The 26,916-nt window shown below is 36.6% G+C and overlaps 1 protein-coding gene and 1 non-coding gene across 2 annotated transcripts; both read right to left on the bottom strand.

Moving 5' to 3' along the window:
- Positions 1 to 12,579: 12,579 nt before the first annotated feature.
- Positions 12,580 to 12,686, bottom strand: LOC111893945 (small nucleolar RNA R71). Its single transcript, XR_002851048.1, has one exon. It is a non-coding gene; the product is annotated as a small nucleolar RNA R71 (small nucleolar RNA).
- Positions 12,687 to 24,093: 11,407 nt separating this feature from the next.
- LOC128127305 (protein kinase domain-containing protein ppk9-like) lies at positions 24,094 to 26,160 on the bottom strand. The gene is made up of 5 exons (XM_052765764.1): positions 25,942 to 26,160; positions 25,004 to 25,087; positions 24,578 to 24,751; positions 24,317 to 24,494; positions 24,094 to 24,212 (listed from the first exon to the last, which is right to left on the bottom strand). The coding sequence occupies exons 1-5, from the start codon at positions 26,158 to 26,160 to the stop codon at positions 24,094 to 24,096; spliced, it is 774 nt and encodes a 257-aa protein (XP_052621724.1).
- Positions 26,161 to 26,916: the final 756 nt, after the last annotated feature.

Genomic DNA, 26,916 nt, shown 5'->3' on the forward strand with positions numbered 1-26,916 from the left:
CAGTTTAGAAAGGATCTTTATGGAAAGAGCTACATAAGATGTTAATTTCCAAACAGATATAAATAATTATGAATCATAATTGGATTTTGACATCATTATGGAATGAATGGTAAGTTTTATTGGAATAAGGTCTAAGCAAAACATAATGACACAATCTACTATAAGATAAGAATACACTACTTTAGAAGTTGAATTCAAATATGAGTAGATGAATGGGATCATTGAAAAACTATGTTGATTTCTGCCATTCAAGGATTACATAAAAATCTTTGTGACTTCGAGAGTATACTTAATCTAGCTAAGAGACTCTATATAGACGATAGTATTCACATAATTCACACAAATTAAATTTTGCCAGATCCATTGATAAAGTCATTCTTTTCAGCTAAGTATGAGTGGTCACAGTTCAGCTACAAGACCTTATTATTCTAGAAACGGGTTTTTGATTTGGATTTAGTATTTTGATATTGGAACATTATAACAACAACTATTAGATAATGTTATGATATATTGGGATATAGTCATCACATTAATACTTGTGTTTTATAGTAACATGTTTAATCCATGAATAATGTTATTATTCTAAAAGTTCATAGTTGGTTATGATTGTGGGAGCAATTATAATGTAAGACTAATATGAATTGGATTGGTTGACTCTCACTAGATGAAAGTAGACAAGTGGTTGTAACCATGTTTTATAGGTACTTGTTATAGAACTAGTATTGAACTGACCCGCATCAAGATCATCTTATGGATCGCTATCATCAATGATACTTGATTAAAAGGTACTATCTTTATATCCTTAACACCTGAGATATATAGTGGGACTTGAGTGTAAGGAGTACTATGCTTTGATATGGTCAAATGTTGTTTCTTAACCGGGCAGTTAAAAAAGCCATTTATAGGTATGGTGTGAACTATGCAAGAGGCTTATGTAGTCAAGATGGGATTTGTTCCTTTTATGTGTTGAGAGTAAGACATATAAGGCGCCTTACCAAAAGTTGAACAACTAATGAGATTGATCGCGATTTGTATCTCATATTCAACATGATATCTGTAGCAAAGGGATAACTGATAAACTTACCTTACACACCAATTGTAGCTTTGAGCTTTTTGGAATTGGGCGTTGATAGAATGGCACAAAGTCGTATGTTGTTGGGGGTAGTGAAATGTTGCTAGACGTTCACCACTATCTATATTCGTCTAATATGAGTCTTGCGCAAGTGGGATATTGAAAGCTTTATTATGCTCAAGAATCATATTAAAGTGATATTGCTAATTAACATATGATACTAATGGGTCACACTAACAACAACTTGCTACAATGGATTATTTATTAGAAATTGATTTTAATAAATATTCAATAAACTCTTATAATTAAATTAATATTACATAATTCATATTGTATGAATTAACAAGTCATGCACAACTTTTTGGACTAGTTGAAACCCTTTTGTCTTTTACTCTGAAACTAAAGTTTACATTTTATAAACCTTGAGTTTATAAAATTTAAACTAACTTTCCTCTTTTTTATATAATTTTAGGAAATTGATGAAAATAAAGAAATGTATGGGGTTTCCAATAATTTATTCAAAAGAAATGAAGTATGGGAGACATGTTTATGACATGGGGACATATGTGCTTAAAGTGTTAAGACCTAATGGTTAATACTTTCACATTATGCATACAAATAAGGCACTTGCACTTGGCTAATTGATTCATTCTTTTGTTTGATGCAAATGGACGAATCCTCCTTCTCTTCTCCCTTTCTCTCTAGTTTTGGTTAGAAAACTTGCATATTCATGCCCTCTTTAAGTGAATATTGGTTATGAACTTAAAGCTTAAGGGTTTAAGAGTTTTTGACTAGCATCTACATCAATTTGAGTTATTGTTGGTGTCTCAACCTTCCACATTCTTCATCAACTTCGAAGCCTCCCAAGAGGACCCAAAGAACTATAAAGGTTGTTATTTCTTCACCTCTTCTTTGGTTGGTATTTTAATCTTTCTATAACTTGCAAGAAGATCCTTGGTGGGTAGAAATGTTTATGTTATTTCAAAAATTAAAGTCTTCTATTGTTATATTTTTCTAGTTTATGCATTAGTTTTAAAAATAAAACCCAACAAGAATGCTAGGAGAGATACCTTTATATGCCTATTGTATGAGTGTGTAGACTTCCATGTTAGTACTAGTTCAGTCAATGCAAGGATGGCTTGTTTAGGTAATGATTTGATTTAGATTACTCATTTCTCGAACACTGCTTGCTTTGTGCTTTTAGGATTTCCCATTAACATCAGCTAACTAGTAAGCGAATATGCTAAGTTAAATATCACTGAGATTAGATAATTTTAAAAGTTTCGGTTTAACCCTATTGGACAGCTCTTGTTTGATTCCAATTGTTGTAGGGTGAGACCCTTCATTCAAATAATTATCTAGTGTCAGTGATATGTAATTGTGTTCGTAAGCTAGTTAGAGGGTGTTAGAGGAATTTTCTTTTCCAGCTGATGGTTGGGAGTAGTGTGCTGGTAGCCCTAGGAAAACCTATAAGGTGATATAGTGCCGAGAGCTTTGCTTTTCTGGAGGATGTTTGGATTGATAGGGAGGTAAGTTGGGGGATTCAAGGCAATCTATGAGGAAAGTACAAATATATTTGGAAGGTAGTATGGGCCCGTACTACTTGAAGCAGAGGATCTGTACTCGAGTCAAGGAAAGTCACGATGATACCAGGAATCTTGTAGAATGTGGGATTCTTCAAGTATATATTATGATGGTTTAAATGGTTTATTTTAAGTATGGTGGTCACTCGAGGAGGTTTTGGTAGTGGTTCTGTTGCTGATGATGGTTCGGGTTCAGGCTCTGGGGCTAGGTTTATGGATAATCAGATGCGGGAGTTCATTTCATCTGAGATTACCCGCAACTCCTGTAATCTTTGATACAATCAAAGAGTGTATTATGGAGATTCTGGATGAGCATTTGGGCGCTTTTCTTTCTGAGATGGTGGCGATGATGGGAGCCCGCTCTTTGAATTTTTGAGAGTCTCGGGCATGCGGGGGCTCCGGAGTTCTTCGGGAAGAAGGACACGATTGCGAGCAATTGTTGGTTAGCGGATGTAACAAATACCTTCCATACCAGCTGTTGCCCTAAGGGGGCAAAGGGCAGACTAACATCCTGTCTTCTGAAAGATAGAGTTCAACATTGGTGGGAGGAGGTTGGACACGCCTTGGGAGGCGAGGTGGTTGAGTCGATGATTTAGTAGGATTTCATGATGAGGTTTCGGGCTGAGTTTTCACCTGTGATTGATGTACAGTAGTTGGCGAGGGAGTTTCATGACCTTCTCAAGACTATTGAAATGGTGGTGGAGATCATCGCTATGTTCCGTGAGAGTCCGATATTGGTTCTGCAGTATGTAACGGACGAGGAGATGAAGAAGGTAAGATACCATGACATATTGAGGAGCGATATTAGGTAGTTTGTGATTAGATCCAGTTGCAAGGCATTGGATAATATTATGGCACAAGCTAGACAGGGATATTGATCTAGAGATGGAGAAGAAGAGGAAGTCGTCTCAAGTTCCGGGCTTTGAGGGTTCAGGAAAGAAGCCCAAGGTTTTTTATTCGAGATCGAGAGGCCAACATGGTAGGGTCCGTTGTGGCAAGTGCAACAAGATGCATGATGGAGCTTGCATGGGGGTGGTTCAGGCTGCTACAAGTGCGGAAAGACTTGGCACTTTAGACGGGATTACACATCCACCACCCAAGGGTCGAGTCTGATTTGCTTTCATTGCAATCATAGGAGCCATAAAAAGGCCGATTGTACAAGTTTAGTAGTGGCATGAACAGTTGTAGCACCCGCTCCGGCGAGCTTTCAGATCATAGATCGTTGTCAGGGAAAGGTGGAGGTGCTTGTTATGAGGAGCAGGGAATTCAGATGACAGCCGAGGAGGCTCGTGCAACACCAGATATGGTGATGAGTATGTATCTTCGCCTTATCTCTTTATTTATGTTGATTTTACTTCTTATATCTGTGTTTTTCTTTTAGGGTTGTTCCTCGTGAACGTTATCTGTGCTTTGGTTTTGTTTGATTCGGGGGCCACCCAATGCTTTGTATTTATCGCGCTCAGCAAGAGGTTTCTCGATGCTCCGGGGGAGCTGGATTATGCATTAGAGGTTAAGAGTGCTAATGATCGTCCTGTGCGGGTATCAAGGGTTCATCGAGGATGTATATTGGAGTTGTTTAGTGAGCGGTACCCAACTGATTTGGTTCCTATTCCTCTGTATGAGAGCAAAGCTATTATGGGGATGGATTCGTTTAGCCCCAATGGGGCAATCATTGATTGTGAGCATCAGATGGTACGTATTTGGACCCCTAGTGGGGGAAAGTTAGTGACTCAATGAGAGGAAGTTTAGCGTGGGTCGGTTCTCTGTTCAACAGCTAGGGTTAGGCGTTATCCTTATGTAACACCTGTTATGATAAGGTTCATTTCTAACCCCTAACTCTTTAAGTTTTTCACTCATGTTTCGTATGTCATGCGTATTCGAGGTGTACACATGGCACACTCATGCATGAAGAACGTAGGTTTGCGACCGTATGCCGGACGTACTCAGCATGTACGCGAGGCGTACGCTATTCAGACCAAAACCCTAGTTTTGAGGGTTTACACCCTATATAACCCCTTTATGGCCCCAAGACCTTCGCCTTCATCAGCCTCCATCTAAAAATCGTCCCTCTAGCTAACCCTAATCGTGGAGAATGCACCTTGGGCTCATTTGTGTGTTTTAGGTGGTATTCTTGAAGAAGAAGAAAAAGAAGGTGGTGGAAGGACTTTGGAGCTTGGAAGAAGTTTGGATATGGGATTCTCACCTTGCTAGCAACCTTCAAGAGGAAAAAAGTTCCTAGCTTGATCATCTTTTCTTATATAACTAGTTATTCCTTCATTTAGGGCATTTTTGGTCCCAACCTTGGTGATTCTTGAGCATGGCATGCTCTTAACCAAATAAGCTATCCTTTCAGACCCATTGAGGGGTCTTGAGTCATAAACATTAGATCTTGATTCTTAGTTCTTCCCATGCATGATTTAGAATGTCTTTAGGGATTAAGAAGTTACGATTGTTGGTATTAAGCACTTAATGGGCATGGAAAGTCATAAAGTTGGAACCTTTATGACTCTCAGCGGTATGTGGAGAGGTGCTTGACTTGCAAGAAAGTCAATCCTGAGCATCTTTGGACCACAAACCGAAGGCGGTAAACTCCTTGGCGGTAAACCTTGGTCTTATCCACTCAGTCTGTGAACCAATGAAGGTGTCCCATCTGTTTTGACCTTATATGGGGTCTGGACTGTAAACCCTCATCACTTCTTCACTTCTGGCTGCAAACACTACTTTCACGCTCAAGAACATCCAACCGAAAACACCTATTTGCTCTCAACTATCATCGAGATTTCTTTGTATCTCCTTCGGACCTTGCCAAGATTATCAAGTGTTTTTCATTTCATCCAACCGTAACACTCTTCGGACCGCAAATCGAAGGCGGTAAACTCCTTGGTGGTAAACCTTGGTCTTATCCACTCAATGTGGAAACCAACGATGGTGTCCCATCTGTTTTGACCTTATATGGGGTCTGGACCGTAAACCCCTCGCCACCTTCTCACTTCTGGCCGAAAACACTACTTTCACACTAAAGAACATCCAACCGTAAACACCTATTCTCTCTCAACTATCATCGATATTTCTTTGTATCTCCTTCGTAACTTGCTAAGATCATCAAGTGTTCTTCCTTTCCTCAAGAGCACCAAGATCCACTTTGGGCATGAACTCTTAGGGATGGCCGTGAACTCATAGCAACCTTCCAAATTTGCTTCTAACACTCTTATTTGAATCGGTTTTGCACATCCTATGTCGAACATTAAATCGAATCATTCACTTACATGTGAGTTCATGCCCCTACAATTTACCTTTTTCAATGTTTTTAAGGGGAGAATACAAGTAGAACACAATAGAATTGTGTTAACTCTTACATATGAAAACAAACAAACAAAGGATTTCTTATGCTTACAAATATTGTTAAAAATAATTTTCAAATTGTTTTAAATAAATTTAGATTGTTGTTTATTATCAAAATCGTATTCATTTATATATTTATGTATAAGTATGCTTTAACGGACTTAGGACTATTGCTAAATACCATGAATCGTGTTCCTTGTTTGGTTGTGGGCTTAGGGTAGGATCACTAGTCCGACTGTCGGTTAAATCATAATTATACATGCTAAATATATACATGAATATTAAATCTCCTTTTCAAAGACATACTTAACTCATTTGTATATGCTGATCAATTGAGTCTTTTCTCCAAATCATTTACAGTTCAAACAACCATACTAGTAAACTATATTAGGTATACTTTAGAGGATCAATACACACTAATTTCTAGAACAGTGGAACAATACATGAATCAATACATACATACTACTTCTATTCATTACAAAGTACACTAGTCATTTACAAGAACATGAACGAACTTACATACTATACGTAAACAAGTTAACTAGAATGTGAAACACTATTTCATGGCATATCAATATTCTTGCTAAGTCATGTTTTGTAACCAGAGTCTCCTTGAGGGAGAGTGTGAGTTTGTGTATAGATCAATACGGGATTGATCATCCCACACCTTGTTGCTAGCTACAGTGGGACCTGCAGGTCTATGGGTGACAAATGTCATATCATTTTCGACGCTTGAAGAGCGTCGTGTTTTATACTACTCAAACAAGCATGGTTATAACCTAATCACATTTAAACCTTAATTAACCAATTTGGTTACAAGGCAGTTAAGTCATCAGTAGTGTATTTTAATCAATACTACTGTAAATCTTCAATTTCCATTACACACATACAGTGATTTTCTCATATGAGCAATGCATGCTATTATTTTTAGTAAAGATAGCTTACAATTATGGAAACATACATTTTATACTATTTCAAGTACAAACATACATTTTACACTATTACAAGAGAACAAACATACAAAACAGTCGGGTCTTGGGTAGAAGACTACTTTTCATTTTAAGAAGAAAATATAGGATTTTATGGGAAGTATACTAACATTTTCATGAAACAACTACAAACATTTAACACTAAATACTTGTGAATTCACCAACTTAAATGTTGATACTCTCTTTCAAAATAACTTTTATTCTTAGGGAACCAGTAGACAGGTATAATGGATGTTGTTGCTTGTTTTACTATTGTGCATTATTATGATACTTCTTGTTTACAGGTTCATAATAATTTTCACACCCCCAAACCAGGATGGTTGAAACATCAAGGGGCAGGTGACTATCGTGTAGTGTATCATAACAGTTGACTATAAATGCTCAAAGCAAACACAACCAACATATATATAATTAAAAAAGTTACATCATTTGTGTGTATTACATATTTCAAAATATCAATTACAATATGTCGTCAAAAGATTTGTTAGATGCCTAAGCGTCCCCTCCTCAAAGCTAGTTGTTACTTGATTTACTAATTTCCTGATAATACAAGTTATTTGAAAAGAGAGTATCAACATTTAAGTTGGTGAGTTCATAAGCATTTGTATGTACATTTGTAAACCTTTTCTATGAAATGTAGTAATGTTTGTTTTTTGGAAAATCCTATATTTTCCCTAAAATGAGATGTGGCCTTAAATGAACCAAGACCGAAGCGTATAAGTAATTATCCTACTTAAAATGATGTTATGCAGTTTTGTTTGTATATAAAATTATTTGAAGATTGTCTTTGCATAAACTAAAAGTGTCGTTGTTGTTTTATGTGAGTTTTCGTTTTTATCTTATAACCATGCTTGATTGACCTAGACTGCCTTGTTCGCAACGATCTTTGGGTGTCAATTTCGTTATGACATTGGTCACCCCCAAACTTGTCGGTCCAGTTGTTGCAAGAAACTAAGATGCGAGATTGTCAGTCCTAGTATAGATCTATACACAACTATCATGCTCTCCCTACAAGAGACTCTGGTTATATTTAACAGGACTTTCGTGTGTACTTTATAAGGTACCATGAAGACAAAACTCACTAAATTTGATCAACGAGTTTACGTGTTTTTGTGCTAAAAATGTTTGTATAAATGATCATCCCCTAAGATTAGGATAGCTATGAAAAATGACGTGAAATCATTGGATATGCATTTGATAATATTTTACCCTTTGCTCAGGATACAAATGGGGTAAAGTTTCGTAAAATATATTTGTATATTTTTGATCCAGAAGACAAGTTTTTAAACAAAACATACATATATATATATATATATATATATATATATATATATATATATATATATATATATACACACACACACATATATATTAAAAGATGATTTGGTATGTTTCGTAATTGTTGTTCATATTCTTACGTTTTTTATTAGAAACTTTGCATGAAATAATCCTTAAGTTTGACCGTAAAGACCTTTTTGTACTTATCATTTTTGTTAAAATAGTAATTAAACGTATTTAAATGATTGTGTTTGAACTTCCTTAATGTATAAACCTTGCTCAAAAATGTTACAAAGTGTTAATAAATCTATAAACCACTTTTGACAGTTTTAGCCTTTACTGTCACTGTTTTTAGAAAACTTATAGAAAAATCATCGTAGTCGAAAACTGAATCTGTAACCTCTGAGAGTTTAGAAAATGAGTCTACTTTGTTCCTAATTTTTTTTATGATTTTCAGTGGTCTCAAACTAGTGTGAAAATGGTCATCTTCACAGACTGGTCCGAAATCACTTCTGAAATGATAGACAGTTTTACAAAAATCACCATAAATTATATAACAATCGTATGAACGCATGCGAGTAGACCTTAGAAAGGTATAAACCTGAGCTATTTTCATATTGTACAGTTTTGAGGGATATGAAGTTTACGATGGTGAAAATAGTTCGTGAACAGAACTCAACTTTTCTGTAGAAAGTTGTTTTTTAAATTTAAGTTATGTTTAGTGTTCTAACTTGTATCCCCCCCCCCCTTAAAACTTGAAGAAAACATGAAAATGTAGGGGTATGAACTCAACTTATGTGATTTCTTGTAGAGTGGAAGGTTGAGGATGAAGAACTTTTGGGTGCTGGTTTGATGCTCCAAAACAACCACTATTTTGGCTATGTTGGTGTCACGAAAACTTCACAGCAAAGAGTAAGAAAAAGGTAGTTTACTCACTGTTTTGAATTTCAAATTTTGAGTACCATAGAACTAATTTCCAAGGGGTATTTAGTACTTAAAATATAAAGAAAAAATGAAGGTATATATAGGTGAAATGGTGGACGTAACACAAAAGGGACAACAGCCCTTTAGTTGACGGTTTTGATGGCTTTAGAAGGGAGTTCTTGTGGCTGAAAATGAGATGGAGGTTGAGAGCTTTTTCCCTGGAAATATTAGCTAGAGAAAGGAGAGTAAAAAGAAGAAGAAATCTCAAAATTATGAAGGAGGAAAGAGTGGAAGAGGATAAGGAGACAAACCTAGACTAGCTTGTGATGAGATGTGAGTTTAAGTGATGTGATCTTGTCTAGCCACTTGCTTGGTTGGTTTGTTAAAGATAGAATTAGTTAGCTAACTAACTACTAGTTAGTTAGAAGTTCTAGTTATGGAGAGAGAATGTGTTAATCTCGGAAATTAGAAGAGGAATTAAGAAGTATTCTTAGTAAAATGTTATAAGTGATTAAGCACTTATTAGATAAATTGGCACTTATCTCAACAAATTCTCTTATCTTAATTGATTTAAAAACCATATTCCTTACATGAAATCACTTTAATTTATGACCCATAACTAGTCATCCACTAGATAATAATATATATGTACAAATACATACATGTATAATTAGTATAAAATAATAATATATATCAAGAAAGTGAAGAATTCCAAAAAAAAAAGCTCTTTATTGGCATCGAAAATTGTAATTTTCTAGATTATGTATGATTGGGTTGCTCAACCAAAAATACATTGAGGTTAAGGCAGTTTTCTGAGGATGGATTCGGAGGGATGCAAAAAATGAGCGTTCTTCGAAACAAGTGGGTAAGTGTTTATGAGGATTGTGAGTATTTAGGATGAGGGGGTCATTTAGGAAAAATTTAGACACAAATGCATGCGTTGCGGTCTTGTAATAATGGTTGGTTTTGATTGGGATTGTCTCATGTGATTCTAGTGTGCTAAAATTCAGTTTTGCTTGGGGGCAAGCAAAAGTCAAGTGTGGGGTATTTTGATATTTGCATATTTACCCATATATTTAGTATAGACTTTTATCAATTATTAGTAATTATTTGCATATTATGGAGAAAAGGTACCTAAAAATGTTTAAATTATATTTTCAGTCCAGAAGTCATGCTTGGGAACAAAAAGGAGGAAGGAGAAGCAATTGGAAGCTGGAGAATGAAGAAAGAAGTACAAACCTGAAGCTACTCGGCGAGTCCAATCGTCTACTCGACGAGTTTCCACGAATGTTCGCGAAGCAATACGTAGAGTCCTTGTCGTACACGAATTTTACAAAGAACTCGGCAAGTTAGGTATCTACTCGACGAGTTGCCCTGTTTTGAGGATCTTATAAATAGAAGTCAAATTCCGAATCCACTAGCTTTTCTGGAGGATACTTTGTGACTAAGAAGACCCTTGGAGACCTGAAGAATGTGAGAAGAACCCTAATCTCTCATTCTTTGAAGATTCAAGGCAACTTAGGTTTAATTTTCCACTTTATCTTTGAATTGAACAATGTTTGAGTTGATTACTTTCGTTTTTAGCTTTTTGACTACTGTAATCATGAGCTAAATTTACTTGTTTATGTTTAGGGAAGACAATTTTACTCCTATGGATTAATTTTATGGTTTGATTAAATGTTTATTAGTGATTTTGTTAAACTAAGCTTGTTAAAGATCTTTATGCATTAACCACAACTATTCTCTGTTAATAGGAAGGCAATTAGGCTGCATGAACATCTCTTAATTATTTACCTCATATGATTTATGTGAACACTTTGTTATGTGCCTAGGATTAGTGAATATGAAACTATGATTAATTAGAGAGTGGGTAAATTAATGTGTGAGCTTATTGATAAACCAACAACAAGAGGCTAATTGAATTAGTAATTTGATTAACCAATTACAAGTCTTATTTAATCTGAATAATTGAACTAGGGAATTAATTAGCTTAAACACTTTATCACTGCTTAAATTAATTGATCTTCTATGGATTGGTAATAGCGAATGCAAATCTAATCACTTTAGTCTGTAACCAATAATAATTAATCTATTGCTTTGCCATAAAATTAACCATAGGAGTGAATGAGTTGAACCTAAACGGAAACCTTTTCTTAAATTTGGTGAATTTTTACTTAGTTTTAGTTGATTACTTAATTGTGTGTTAGTTAGTGTGCCCAAGTTTCTAGTCTTGTAAAACTAGAGAAAACCCTTTTACTTTTATTACTTGTTGGTTAAAATTAGTTATTAGCTTAATTTCCGTTCCTCGAGTTCGACACCCTACTTATTAAACTATACCACTAAAAGACAGATTCACTACCTTTGTGTGTTTAAATTATATTTTTAGAGTAGGAATAAATCGAGTTGGTTTTACACACATCAAGTTTTTGGCGCCGTTGCCGGGGAATGGTTCAAAAATTAATTCTAATTTCTATGTTTTATCGATCCTTTGTGTGAGTTTATCTTGCACAAAGTTCTTTTTTATAGTGATTTAGTAATTAGGTTAAGTTTTAGTATTTATTTGTTTTTAATTGTTTTTAGGCTTTTAGGCAGTGTACTCGCCGAGTGCAGTCGAACCTACTCGGCAAGTTCAGTGCTGATTTCCACTTTCATTTTTATTTTCTTCCTGTTTATTTTTTGTTCTTTTTACATGTTTTTCTTGTTTTTATTGCATAGTGTTTATGACCAGAGGAGGCAATACACCTTTAATTCCACCACTTGAAGACCCGAAAGCTACTTTAAGGAAGAACAAAGGCAAAACCATTGGAGAATCCGCATCTTCAAAGAACTCACCTTTAAAGAATCTAAAAGGTGTATTTAGTAAGAAAAAGGGCAAGAAAGTAGGAGAATCCAACTTCTCTTCAGTGGCGGACGAAGACCTGAAAAAGGAGGACACCGGTATGAAACCGAAAGGGAAGAATCCGAAACCAAGGAAGAAAGCGACTTTGAAGGTGAATTATCTAACCCCATGGCTAACATCGATGAAGTCCCCATGGGAGAATGGAAGAAGAGGATGTGTGATGATACCGGCCCAGGACTAGTGCAACCCGTGATTCCCATGACAGCCACTTTCGAACTTAAAGGAAACATACTTGCCCAACTTATAGAAATTTCGTTCTATGGAAAAGATCACGAAGACGCGTACAATCACCTAGAAGAAGTCAATGACATAACCGATTACTTTAACTATCCTAGTGTGGCCCGCGACACCGTTTTGCTTCGTATGTTACTGGTCACGTTTAAAGGCGCTACAAAAGATTGGCTAAAATCACTCCCTCCAGGATCCATCACCACATGGGCTAAAATGAAAGAAGAGTTTATTGATCAATTTTGCCCGCCATCAAAGATATACACGTTGAAGAAAGCTATAGCTAATTTTGAGCAACAAGCCGGAGAATTACTTTATGAGGCGTGGGAGAGGTACAAAGGCTTACTAAGGAATTGCCCACAACATGATCTTAATAGTCAGCAAGAAGTCTCCATTTTTTATGATGGAGTAAATGTAACAACAAGGCAATTACTTGACTGTGACATCCCCGAAATCACGGCTAGAAAAGACCGATTTTGTTTATGCTTTGATTGAAAATCAGAGTAACATTTTAAATAAAAGTGTTGTGGAATTCGTCCCAAAACAAAATATGATAAAGATTTATCAAAAGCATTTCCATAGAAATGTATTTCATTAAAAGACTTGGGATGTCATGTTCGTACAGATCAAAAGCATAAACCGTACAATATAAGCCTTACTACATTATTTCATATCTACAGGCCTATATCCGTAATCCCTCGTCCAAACATCATATCTATGCTCAAGCGCCACTACCTGTAATACATAAAACTGAGTGGGTCAGGCTTGGGAGTCTGTTGAGCACATAGGGTTTTCAACCCACAATAAATAAGTTTATTAATTTCATCAATGAACAATAACCCGATTACCCATTCCCGTTATCCTCACTTTACGTCCCTAAACACCTATCATAAGGGACCTAGCCTAAGGATCATCATCGGGATGGACACTATTGCTAAGGGGATTCCTCAGCAATAAATGTCCCAAAGGCAACCATGTGGGGGATGGAGTACACCGGTGAACACATCGTTCACAAACACCTATAGGTTGCGAGCCTGCTAGTGTTCCACTGGACTGTCTAGAAGAGTCCGTGGTCGTCATCCATACTCCGCTAGATGACAGAATCAACAACATCAACATCGAGGCCTCTCATCATTTTATCACACATCACTTATTACATCTACCCATGTTTTATCCCAACATTTTCGTAGATATAAAATACATATACAGTTTAAATCATTGAAAACATGTATAACAATGTTCATACAACATAAATTGCAAGTATTCAGATGATATGCACACATAGCACGTAAAGTCACTCACCCTAATTAGGGTTTAGGTTGTTGAACAAATAAAGCTCCTGAGTCATACTTGGTATTAAGATAGAGAGTTGTACATTAGTTAACATAGATTAAGCCCTAATATACATGTACTAGTTGAGTTGACCGGTTTGACTCGTTGACTTAGTTTGACTTTGACTTGACCAGAAATTGACGGTTGTCACAATAATGATAATGAGCTTAAATATAAGTTACACTTGAATTATGGTAAATACATCTTAAATTACAAAAATTTAATCGAAAACTGGGAAATTGCATGGGCAGAACTCTGACCCAAATACTCCTTCTCGTCAGACTCCTAGGTATGCTACGGCCCCACTAAAATACTAAGAAACTCCGAAAAATAGGATCAAAAGGGTGGAAGGTCTCTAGAAAATTCCAGAGTGATTTGAGGAGAATGAATGAATTTCGAAGGGCTTTTATGGGTTAAACAAGTGTGTGCCGCAACCGTCGAGTGTATCGGCCCCTCTTAGCTGATGTCGCGTGTCTAATTCACCTTAGGCCAACTCAACACCTTATAGGACTTTCCACATGTCCTTTTTGTGGCACCACATGTCTCATTCTCATGGTGCCATGCCATTTGTCTCTCGGAGGAGTCGGCTGTCTGACATGCCACGTGGCGCACTCTAGTGTTGCCACGTTTCCCTCAACAAGTATTTTCTCGACTCTTCGAACGTCCATAACTTCCGCATATGAGCTTCACTTTTTACTTTCATTATATCTACGAAATCCTCCCAATGAGCTCTATAACTTTCCTTTAGATTTAAATAGCTATGTCTTACTATAACTAAACTTCATATTTAGACCGGTTTAGACTACTAAAGTCCATGCAAAATTCATAGTTTCTTCATAAGAACTCTGTTCTTGACTGCCTTTATATCGACGGGTTCATATTCATAAGATCTTCAACTCTCGTTTAAATTCTTTCGGCTAACAATAAACCAATTTGAATTTGGATTTTTGTGTCGACACCGTTGCGCTGAAACTTTGAAAAATCGTAACTTCCTCGTATGAAGTCAAATTTAGACATCCTTTATATGCACAGTCTCACTTTTACGATTATGACTTCCATTTAGATTACAAAGGCTAATAAGAGACCTATCTACGATTCACACTTTATGCCACAAATGGCTTAGTTAGTTTGATAACGGACATTCGAAGAAGCATAACTTCTTCATACAAAGTTGGATTTAAGTGCTCCTTATATCTATGATATAGTCATTACGACTACCACATCATTAGCTAAGATTATCTTTTATATCTTAAATGTCAAGCCCAAATCTACAGGCGTTACATGATACCTCATCTCAAGAGCTTACACCTCTCTACAAATAAATGCAAAGTTGTATTATAGGAGGCTATTTATTCAAACCATGGATTGCTTCTTGTTAGTAGCAGCAACATTGAAGATGTTTGGTTAAAAAGATATATAAGGATTGTATGAGTCTACATGGACTGAGTCGTTCGTGTCACCACTCTGATGGTCTAGTTACATTTAATGATGGGGATGATGATATGAGCGGACATATTGTTGGTATTCAAAAGCAGCCACCCAATGAGCCAAAGGTTAACCTAAATGAGGGGTTGGTATTGGATGCTCAGCTCCTTGGTCGTGTTTTTAAACTACTTGTCACCATATTCTAAAAAATCCACCTAAATTGACATATGGATTTGTCTCAGACTTTAAAGGCAGCCCTTTCTAAGGCCGTTTCTCATCTCAGGACCATTAAATCATGGTTAACATTGTTTATTCTTCCTAGGTGTACTCTTCGGTTATTTAGGCCCTAGAATAGGCAAAAAGGTAGGTCTGGGAACAGGAAGTCCTTGTAGCATTATAATAAGCACATAGCTACTTAGGGGACAAAAGAGGGTATAGCCAAGATTGTTAAAAACTTGGTTAACAATGCAAGACTGAAGCAACAAAGCAATAAAGAAGAGTACATTTAAGAGGAAATAACATTAAGTAACACCAATGTCAGGTAATGTCTCCATAAGGTTGCATACGGACATTTTACAACAACAGTGAAAGTTTGATGTTCCTTGGGGGTTTCTATATGTGGGAGTTATACCATGAAGGTATTGGAGGATAATCATCCATACAAGCCACCACCATACATGTCGAGTACTATATTTTCCGAACCTCCCCTTCTAGTGGATATTGACAATGTTCTTGGGGGCATTTAATCGATCCTTAAATGAAGCTCGTGTGGGATAGATGGGTTGAGAGCTTAACACATTTTTTATGCACATTGTGGATAAGGTTCAATTATGATAATACACATCGAGTGCAGTAGGCACTATATGGAGACGTCTAGTGCAGTAGGCACATCAAGTTTAGCAAAATTTGTCACCTTTGCTCCTCTTACGCCGCTCTTATAACTCGACAATAGTAAACGACCTAGTACAGTAGGCACTAAATGGAGACGTCTAGTTTCCAAGTTGGCTATGAAAGGTGAGGGTAAAGAAATAGCCAACTATATCAATGATTTTTAGTTCGGGGTCTAAGTGTCGTTACACACCGAGGTTGTATTACATAGCGTCAATAGGGTGTTGAGTGAGCGCTACGACGACGACTCTCTTTCCGTGCTACTGTGGACTTCTCTAATTCCTTTAACCTTGTGGATAGATTTGTATTACTTCATGACATCAGATTGAGGTACCCTTATATAACCTTGTGGGTAGAATTCTTATATGGTCAAGCAGCAAGGTTGTATATAGGAGACACATATTTGGTCCACCACTCAGGCTCAAAAAGGAGATCCCTTGGGACTACCTATCTTTGCTCATGTTTTGCACCCTCTCATACATAATACTAGAGATAATTGTAAGCTTTTTCTCCATGCATGGTACCTTCATGATGGAACGCTTATTGGACATTCGGAGGAGGTGGCCAAATCATTATACATCATTAAGGTGATTGGTCCAGAATTAGGCTAAGTTAAATATCAAGAAAACAAAGAATTTTTGGCCCTCGTGTGATGGTAGGAAGATTTGTGAGAGGCTATTCCTGGTTGGCATTAGGAGGCCACCATTGGGGGTGAAATTTCTTTGGGGAGTTGTTAGTACGGACGCTAGTTTCATTAGCAGCTTAGCCATAATGAGAGCTGAAAATGTTGTGAATTTGATGCACCTTCTACCACAACCGTCTAACCATCAAAATGATATCCATTTGATTCAGTCTTGTATGAGTATTACTAAAATTTTCTTTTCAATGAGGGTGAGCCAATCCATTCACATGGAGGAGGCGACAACGTTTTTTTGACAAAGAATTGCGCAGGGTGATTGGGGACATCGTGGTTTGTGGTGGACTTTTCTTTATCGACAATAGTGACGAATTGCTTCCATACCCATTAGGTTTGGTGGTTCGGGTTTGTACTCGGAAGTAGAGGCTACGTCATATGGTTTTGTTTCCTTAAGGTCCCAATCTTGGGTGTCACATGACCACACCTTATGGGATAGCGACATATAAGGTATGGATTCTGATTATGCTTGTGCCTTGGCTTCTCTTCGTAATAAGATTTCAGACATTAACTATAGCAGTTTCACTAATAAGGACACCGCCCTCCCTGAATCCTAACATACACTACTAAGTGCCCTTTTTAGTAAAATTGCCCTAGATATGGAAATACATCTAAACATGACGGTTCGGTAGAAACAGTTTTTCAGTGTTTACGAGCACTACATGTTCAAGATTTTCTTCAATCTATCCCTATAAACGGGCTTGACGAACATATGTTGTGACATCCCCATTTTCACGGCCAGAAAAGACTGATTTTGTTTATGCTTTGTAAAAATCAGAGTACTTCTTTTCATAAAAATGTTGCGAAATTTGTTCCCAGAAAAACACGATAAATACGTTATTAAAACATTTTCGAAGAAACGTATTTTTTATTCATCTTAAAACGTTAGGGATGTCATCATTAATACAGAAACATAAGCATAAACAGAACTTACAATTATTTACACTAGTGATCTACATCTCTTTAAATCTCTCAGTGTAATGTCACTTCATATCGTCACCTGTGATATAAATAAACTGAGTGGGTCAGTTTGGGAAACCTGGTGAGTACATAGGGTTTTCAACCCACAATAATATACTTATTATGTTCAATCATCAAACAATTAACCCAAATACCCATCCCCATTATCTTCTTTATTCCTAAGTACCTTCCCTAAGGATTCATCCTAAGGGTTGTCTCCTACATCATATTTTACCTCTCATCTCCTTTTATGTTTGTTCCTAAGGAATTTCCCTAAGGATCATCACCTACATCGCCTAGACGGTATTGATTCAGGGATTACTCCCTCAATACGTGCCCACCAAGGGTTAGGGTATCATCTCATGAATACGTAGTTACAACATCGCCTGAACTCGTAATTCATAATAAGGGGGTTAGAGTATCATCGCATGAATACGTAGTTACAACATCGCCTGAACTCGTAATTCATCACCTACAGGTTATGAGTCTGCTGGTGTTTCCACGGGGTTGTCTATAATAGTTTGTGGTCGCCATCTATACTCTGGTAGATGACTACATCTCCAAATTGTTGGACAAGGTTGTAGTATCCTATATCACCGATTCATCATCACCTATCTATCCTCACCTAATTATCATCACCTTCCTATCATCACCTATCTCTCATTATTTTATTTCATCACACACCAACTATTTCATCTACCCATGTTTTATCCCAAAATATTTGTAGATATAAAATAAATATATAGTTTAAATCATTTAAAACATGTATAAAATCATTCATCCAGCATAGACAACAAGTATCCAGATAATATGCACACATAGCACGTAATTTATGTAAAATACTTCATATCTATGTGTAAGATGAAAGGGACCATGCACTCACCTGAAAGGTGATGACTCAGCACTCGGACAGCGCTTCGAAACTCTCAAAACGATTTTCCTTCGATAAAACCTAGTACCAATACCACTAGGGTTTAGTCTAACGATAACCGCGAGAAATTAATTAGTCTGACTATTATTAAGCGTTAATAACACTCAATATAACTCATAATAATAGCTAAATAATTATTTTAAGGACCTAATAACATTCCTATAATTATTTGAAAGCTATATTAAAAATTGCGTAAGTGTAGCACACTTACAACGAATTTTATCGAAAACCGGAACTTAATTGGAGCAGCGTTTCGAAACCGAAAGTCTCTTTTTCTCGGGACTCCGGGAGCCTCGGGGCTTCCCTCGAGAGCTAAGGGGTTTAACTAGGGCTTAGGGGGGTTTAGATGAGCTAGAGAGAGAAACTAGTGAGAGAAAGAAGTGGATTTGGAGTGAAGAACAATGGCAGCCTCGCACATCTATTTATAGGGCCAGGCTTCGGTCATTACGCTGGGCGTACTCCTCGGATAAGACCACCAGCTCGGACCCAGCTGTCTTGCACTCCATCGGATGGATCAGATCGGACCTACGCAGGGCGTAACCTCTTCGGACGCGGGGCATACTGCGAAGCGACGTGTCGTAAATCCGAAGCGAATCGTGATCAGCAAGCGACGACCCTGATTGAGCCACGTCATCACCCTCGCAACAGATTTCGCAAATTCACTTTCCGACTTCTAAAAATGATAACTTTCGCATACGAGCTCCGTTTTCGACGTTCTTTATATCCACGCGAAGGTGGGAACGTACTCTACAATTTTCGTTTAGACTCCGTCGGCTAATTTTGACTCAATTTAAATTTTATATTATTAACAGGCCGGGACAGGATTGGTCCGTTAAATCCTCATAACTTCTTCATCCGACGTCCGTTTTCGCCCATCTTTTTCTCGTTACGCTACTCTTCACGAGATCTTCGATTCTCGTTCAGGTCATGTCGGCTAATAACCGCTCGATCTAATATTCGAATTTTGGGTTGTACACTACTAGTCCGAAACTTCGAAAAATCATAACTTCTTCATACGAAGTCAGATTTGGGCGTTCTTTTTATCGATGTTCTTAGTTTAACATATTCTACGACTTTTGTTTAGAGCGCTAAGGCTAAATCTCTCTCTATCATAAATTTACTATTTACGCTACCCGGTGTCGTGTCGGTTCCGTCGCGAAACTTCGACGTGTCATAACTTCTTCGTTATAACTCGGATTTCGGCGTTCTTTATATGTACGGAAACCTTGTGACATATTCTACAACTTGGTTAAGATTATTTATTCTAAATAATCTTTTGTCGAAAAGTCGTTTTCGACTCCTATTGCCTCTAATTGACTAGCCCGGATCTACGGGCGTTGCATATGTCTCTTGTAGAATATTATACTATCCTCAAATATCGGCTCATGAACCCAATATTTACAACTGAGAAGATATGTCTGGTGTTCCGCAATGCATGTTTGGAATCCTTTGGAGAGCATCCAGTTCATTGTTAAGAACTCCCGAGGTTCAAATACGGACACGACATGGTTATGAATGTTTTGTTCGAGCTATTTAAGCGTGCTAGGGTTTTTGCCAAGAAAGAGACGCTTGTGAATTTCTTGACTGATCCGAAAGAAGGAAGTTCAACCTGTAGAACGACTGGCATATTGGTTTTTTGATGGGTTGGAGGGAGCACGCTTGTGTGGACCTTACACGGGTATCCCATCTCGTGGGCTTGAGGGCTGGAGGTTTCAAGGAGAGACAAACTGCTTTAAAAGATGCTACATGCAAAGTTACAAAACATGATAAATCGTGCATGTAAAATCAACATGTGTGTTCATACCATATGTGTGTGACACATTTGATTTCCTTGCATTGGATGTAGTGAGGCTTTTTAATAGCAGATAGTGGATCATGCATAACAATATTATGTCTCATAGAACTATAGATGTAGTTTTCAAAAGAATTATCTTTATCATACAAAAAGGTTTAGAGGTACATCTTATTGTCTGTTTTTGTTTCACTAATTGTTTTGTAATCATTAATTAGTTATGAATAATAATATTATTTAAGTGGAGAAAAAAAACAGGAGTTAATATTCGGGTTCAACTGCAACCATTCAAATACAAGTTGATGCTCGTCACAAGTAACCTACACCACATCATAAAATCCATTTCTTAGTTTTGGTGTGCTATAGGGGTGAGCATGGTGCGGTTCAGTGCGGTTTTTGACCAAAACCGAACCGAAAACCGCAACTTCGGTTTTTTGAAATTTAGAAACCGCACCGTTCGGTTTTTATGCGGTTCGGTTTTTGCGGTTTTTTGCGGTTCGGTTTTGCTTTGCGGTTTTTTGTTAGTTCTTTTTTTTTTTTGGTTTTCATTTCACATTTTTACTAAAACTCAAGTAACTCGGCGAGTTACTTTGACTCAGATGAGGAGTGTTAATCATTTTTTGGAGATGAACCGATACCACCACCTCTTGGTTTGAAATCAAATTACATAACAACTCATTTAACATATTTCTAATGTTTGGACATAATACAAATTTAATATAATATTTGTTTCACATGTAAATGCAATAATATTAATGTATTCATAAAAATGATACTATCATCAATAGTACTCGTCACATTTAAATGTTAAAAAATGTCATAAACATTATTTGTTATTGTAAATATCACTGAATGTATGCTTAAAAATATACAATCATCATCCGATAGATAAGATCGATATTTATATTTATAGAAATTTTAATTGTCATAAGTTCTTGGTTCTTACAAATATCAACACTTAATATATATATATATATATATATATATATATATATATATATATATATATATATATATATATATATATATATATATATATATATATATATATATATATGGTGCGGTTCGGTTTTTTGCGATTTTTGCAAGAGTAGAAACCGCACCGCACCGAGTATTTTTGGTTTTTGCAAAACTAAAAACCGCACCATCGGTTTTCATTTCGGTTTCGGTTTTTCGGTTTCGGTTTATGCGGTTTTTTCGGTTTTTTTTGTTTGCGGTTCGGTTTTTGCTCACCCCTAGTACTGTGCTAGATAGTATCTTCTAAAAACCAGAGATATTTTATTTAAGCTTAAAAAATCGACAAAATATTATTTGGTTGTGCAGCGCCAACATTGAAAATTTCATTTGAGCAACGTTTGATGAGCTTTTTATCCGTATTAATTTATTTTGTTTGCAAAGTCATACACGCTGTTGGTTTTTGGCCAAGATGTCAACTTTGAAACGTACATAAGTTATCTTTGATTATATCCTTTCTAAATAGTTGTCTAATAGATTTCTAAGTGGAAAATGAAACGGGGATAAAGACACAAAAGTGATTTTATATCTCAAATAAGGTTCAACCCATTGAGTGGTCTTCCGGTTAAAATTAGAATATTATTTTAAGGAAATCCTGCCCAATTCTAGAAGCAATAAAAATAAAAACTAATGCATTATTAGTTGAATGACAAGAATGACATTAAATGGTCTAATCCATGTATTAGTTATAACAAGACATGGTGCGTGTATGGAGGGATTGATTTCAATAATTTACAATGCAACGGAATATTTAAGATTAAAGACAAGAACACGACATTATAAAATAACTTGCGCAACAAGAAAGCAAGAAAATATAGAAGTGATAAACAATCCAGACCTATAGGTTGAGTATCGATGAAAACAAATCAATACCCATTGATTTGAGTTCGTATTAACCTAAAAACGGAATTTAGAATCGACAATGACGACTAAGAAACTCAAAAGAAACCAAGTTATTTATTTTGAAATCATCAAAACAATCATATCTCCAAAAGGGTTCGACTTGTTTGTTCGGGATAGTCGAGGTCTCCTGACACAGTGTTGTCGGGTTTGGGTACCACTAACTGGAGGAGTGAGACAGAAGATATTGGAGGAGGCACTCAAGTCTAAGTTCTCTATACATCCAGGGGCTACAAAAATATATAGAGACTTAAGACTGAGTTGCTGGTAGCCTTGCATGAAGTGGGAGATCGCTTGGTTTGTGGAGCGGTGCTTGACCTGCCGGAAGGTCAAGGCCGAGCATCAGCGGCCTCATGACAAGGTTCAGCCGCTACCCATCCCCATGTGGAAGTGGGAAGAGATCACTACACTACTAGAAAAACAGCCTTTTACGACGCTCATTGCGCGTCGTAAAACGCTCAGACGACGCGCAAATGCGCGTCAAGGAAGGCTCTGTCATAAAGAGAGACGACGCGCATTTACGACGCTCATTTACGACGCGCGTTTACAACACTCAATGCGTATCAAGGAAGGCCCTGTCATAAAGGAAGACGACACGCATTCGCGTGTCGTAACCTTACGACGCGCGTGTTAATGACACACAATGCGTATCAAGAAAGCCCCTGTCAAGAAAGGCCATGTCATAAATGAAGATGACACACATTTTTGCGTATCATAATTTTATATGTTTAAAAAAAATATTATTTATAGATTTATTAATTTTCAAATTAAATTTTTATTTAATGTCTCTTAATAAATAAAATGTCATATACAAAAATACAATCCATTGCACAAAATATAATGTCATACAAATAATCGCTCCATGGAAAGATAAAACAAATCAATAAAAGTTGTAACGGAAATTTACAAACTAATTAGATACAAGAAATATGAAAAACTTGAAATCTCTAAGATTAATAATTCTAACAGAAGCTTCACGTGAGATACATACAGTTGGACCAGTAAGCAACGATGTTCCCGAATCCACAATAGCAGCAGAAGAACACGTACACGATATCTTTTGCAAGAAAGCGCCGGTCCAAAACTACTGTTGAAGGTTGCCATGATAGCTGTTAAGATTTAAGCATAACAAGAAACCAATCAGTGACTATAATAAGCTAGAAAACAAGCAACTAATAAACAAAATAAGCAACTAATTAAGTCAAACTATGACTATGTATTGTTCATACAAGAAAAAGAAGGAAAAAAATGTTGATTTATTGTTGTTCATACAACACTCTCCAGACAACACTTAATTGAAGAAAAGAATAAGGCTAAACTTACAAAGAAAAAGAATTCAGGAAGAAGACAAGTTTGAAAGCATACAGAATAACGTTTAGCCAAGCAAGTGTGATCTACCTGTAAAGTTGAAAACGCAAAATTCTGAGTAAATGACCTAAATACCCTCAAAATCATAAATCATAATAACCTTGTAGGAGGCAATGCAGAGGTCTGGCCAGATGGGTTTACCTGGCAAAAATGTTGGAGCACCAGGGAAATTCTGATCACATGGATCCCAATGACCACCATCTTATCATTCAACCAAGCTAAGAGAAAGCTATCAACCACTACCATATATATATATATATATATATATATATATATATATATATATATATATATATATATATATATATTTAAAATTTAATTGAAAAACTTGTAGTGTTTCTATTTCATCATGTATTAAAATAGCATGAATGGTTGTACCTCTCCATCAGGTGAGAAGCTCAAAACAGAAATTGTTGTATTCCCATGCATATAATATTAACCAACAACTATAACACATGCATATAGTATTACAAATTACAACATTACCCCTTTCAAAAGCGAATGTGCTTCACTTGACAAGAATCCTGGAAGCTTTATCTTGTCCTTCACTATTTTCTCCTGAATCTTCTGTCTGTTTCCACCTCTAGCAAAGGCTGCAAAGATACAATGTCGAACAAAATTACATTATTACCCTCACGCTAAAAGTAATGGGAATTTAATAGTGATTTATTAAAAGTAATTAAGGGTGACAGCACACCAACCTTTCCAAAAAGCTTTTCATACATTAAAATTCCAACACTCCACCAATCAGCGGCCTTATCATGGCCCCTCCCTTGTATAATTTCAGGTGTCATATATTCTAATGTCCCACACATGGAATTTAACCTTGTGCTTTCATCAAATTGATTTGCTACCCCAAAGTCAGTCAACATAACCTGAATAATAATAATTCAGTAAAGTTAAACCAAAACATTTTACCATAATAATAAACATCATCTTTTTAGTGACAACTGCCAACCTGGATGGTTAATACAAGTGCAGGGTCAACAGCCATTGCTTCATGGTCAATGTTGTTTAATGTCTCACCCGATGCCTCCCATGTTGAGGAGTTTGCTTTCACTTGACGGCTAGGAACAACGGGGGGAAGAACACGAATAATCTTCAACATAATACAATCCTTGGTTGTACCATGCTAAACAGTAGCAAAACAGTAACTTGTAGAAGACAATGTAAAAGAAGAAATTGCAGAAAAAACATTGATATGATAGTGTGTAATTAGATTAAAGATTATGAGAAGATAATAAAGTAAACCTTCAGTTACTGGATTTGGGATCTTAGTTGACTTCTTTCAATGCTGGTCAACGAACATGAAAGCACCGGTTTTTTAACTCCACATGCTCTCCCCAACTCTTCTTTTGAAGGAACAAAAATATTAGAAACATACCTTATATTTAGTAAGGAATGGAATATGGGAAATCATTTCAAAATCTTCAGTGTCTGCAGCCATCACTACAAATTCAGAAAACCCCTATTCAGGTCCCTTGTAACTGTTTAAAAAAAAAAGAAAAAAAATAGAAGTTAGAACCAACATTAAGAACAAAATATCAAAAATAAATATCAAAACAAGTCATAATAATATTCACAAAGTTGATAAACTTTGGTTAAGAAAAAGAACAAGAAACATAGCCAATTTAGTTAGGCATTGATGTGGTGAACAAAACCAAAGGAAATAATGGACTTTTTTTTTTCAAAAGAAGCTACAGGGGGGAAAACAGTTTTCGAGTCAGGGGCATCAAGGGAATTTCTCGAAAAATGAAGGTTCAGGGGTTTTTGCTGGAAACCGCAAGTAGGGGCAAAAAGGGAATTATCCGAAAATTGGAAATTCTGGGGCTTCTGCTGGAATTCGCTATCAGGGGTATAATGGGAATAATCAGGAAAATTTGGAATTTAGTTTTGATAGAGGTGGGAAAGTCTAATGATTCAAAGATTGAACAGGGGCAAAGTTGGAAAAGTAACAAGGTTATAGGAAAGAACAAGCATGGGGGTGATGTTTCGGAAGTCAAAGGGTTTGTGGGGAATAATTCTATGAGTCGGCCTGACTAGGAAGCTAAAAAATCAGAAGCAGGGGTGATCTGGAACATCGAATTGGAAGGATTGGGACAAAATTAGCGATCAATACGAACTGAAAAACAAATTTAGCGAATCACTTTGTTCTTCCATTTCTGTCGAGGCGATGCTTAGGGTAACAACAAATTTAGCTCCTGTTTCATGATCACGTCTATTTTCAAATGTACGAAAAGGGTAACAACACGTATTACGGAATGATCTACAAAGAAATTTATCCAAAACTAAACTCACAAATTACACTGAGAAGAGTTGTACCTGAACGAAATTGGACATCAAAGTGGTAGCTGCAGCGACGATGAGCAATGGTCTGCGAGGATCTGTAAGGCGGAAAGGAGAAGAAAGCGTAGCGGCGAGCACTGGAGGAGATGAGGTTATACACAAACGGTGGAAGAAGGCGGTGGCAGGGACGGAAGTGGTTGTAGAACATAGTAGGGAAGAAGATAGAGGATCGATAAGCGGAGGAATTGAAGCCATCTTCGGTGGTGTTTGTCGGTGTGTTGTTAGATAACAAGTGTCGATCGATCCCCAGTGGAGATTTCACGGAAGCGGTAGGAAAAAACGAAACCCTAATACACGCCTGGATCGCACAGTCGATAAAATCGCTCAACATCTGCACAATAAATGAAAATCGTTAGAATTCGAAAACATGTGCACAATAAATGAAAATCGTTAGAATTCGTCGGTTGTAAATCACCCAAAAAAACTGTAAAATAACATGCAGTTTAAGAAGCAATTAGCGTTAATTTTGAATTGGGGAAACAAACCTTAGTTATTTTTTCTTCGCCATGGAAAAGCACACAAACGGAGGATAAAAAAGAAGCGGGTTTTCAAAATTTTGGGGATTTCATTTTCCCCAGTATCTACTAAAACCCTGGCCTAGCACGTGCTAGAGAGAAGGGAGGTGGCGATGGCTTAGGGTTTACAGAGAGACGGGAGGTAGAGAATGAAGGGAGATCTAGAGGAGAGAGTATCAGAGAGAGGAGAGTGGATTGCAAGGATGAAAGATAGATAGAAGATAGAAAAAAAAGGCGGGTTTTCAAAATTTTGGGGATTTCGTTTCCCCCTTGTCTACTAAAAGCGCGTTTCATTAAAATTATAAAGCGACGGGTAAAGACGACGCGTGTTAAGATAAAGCGCCCTCCGTGTTTTTAATTTTTTTTCTTGAGACACTAAATTAAGGGCACGCAGTAATGTGTGACATAAATCCTAAACTTTTTTGAAGAGATGACA

This window comes from Lactuca sativa, chromosome 7 (assembly GCF_002870075.4).
Source record: "Lactuca sativa cultivar Salinas chromosome 7, Lsat_Salinas_v11, whole genome shotgun sequence".
Classification (NCBI taxonomy): Eukaryota; Viridiplantae; Streptophyta; class Magnoliopsida; order Asterales; family Asteraceae; genus Lactuca; species Lactuca sativa.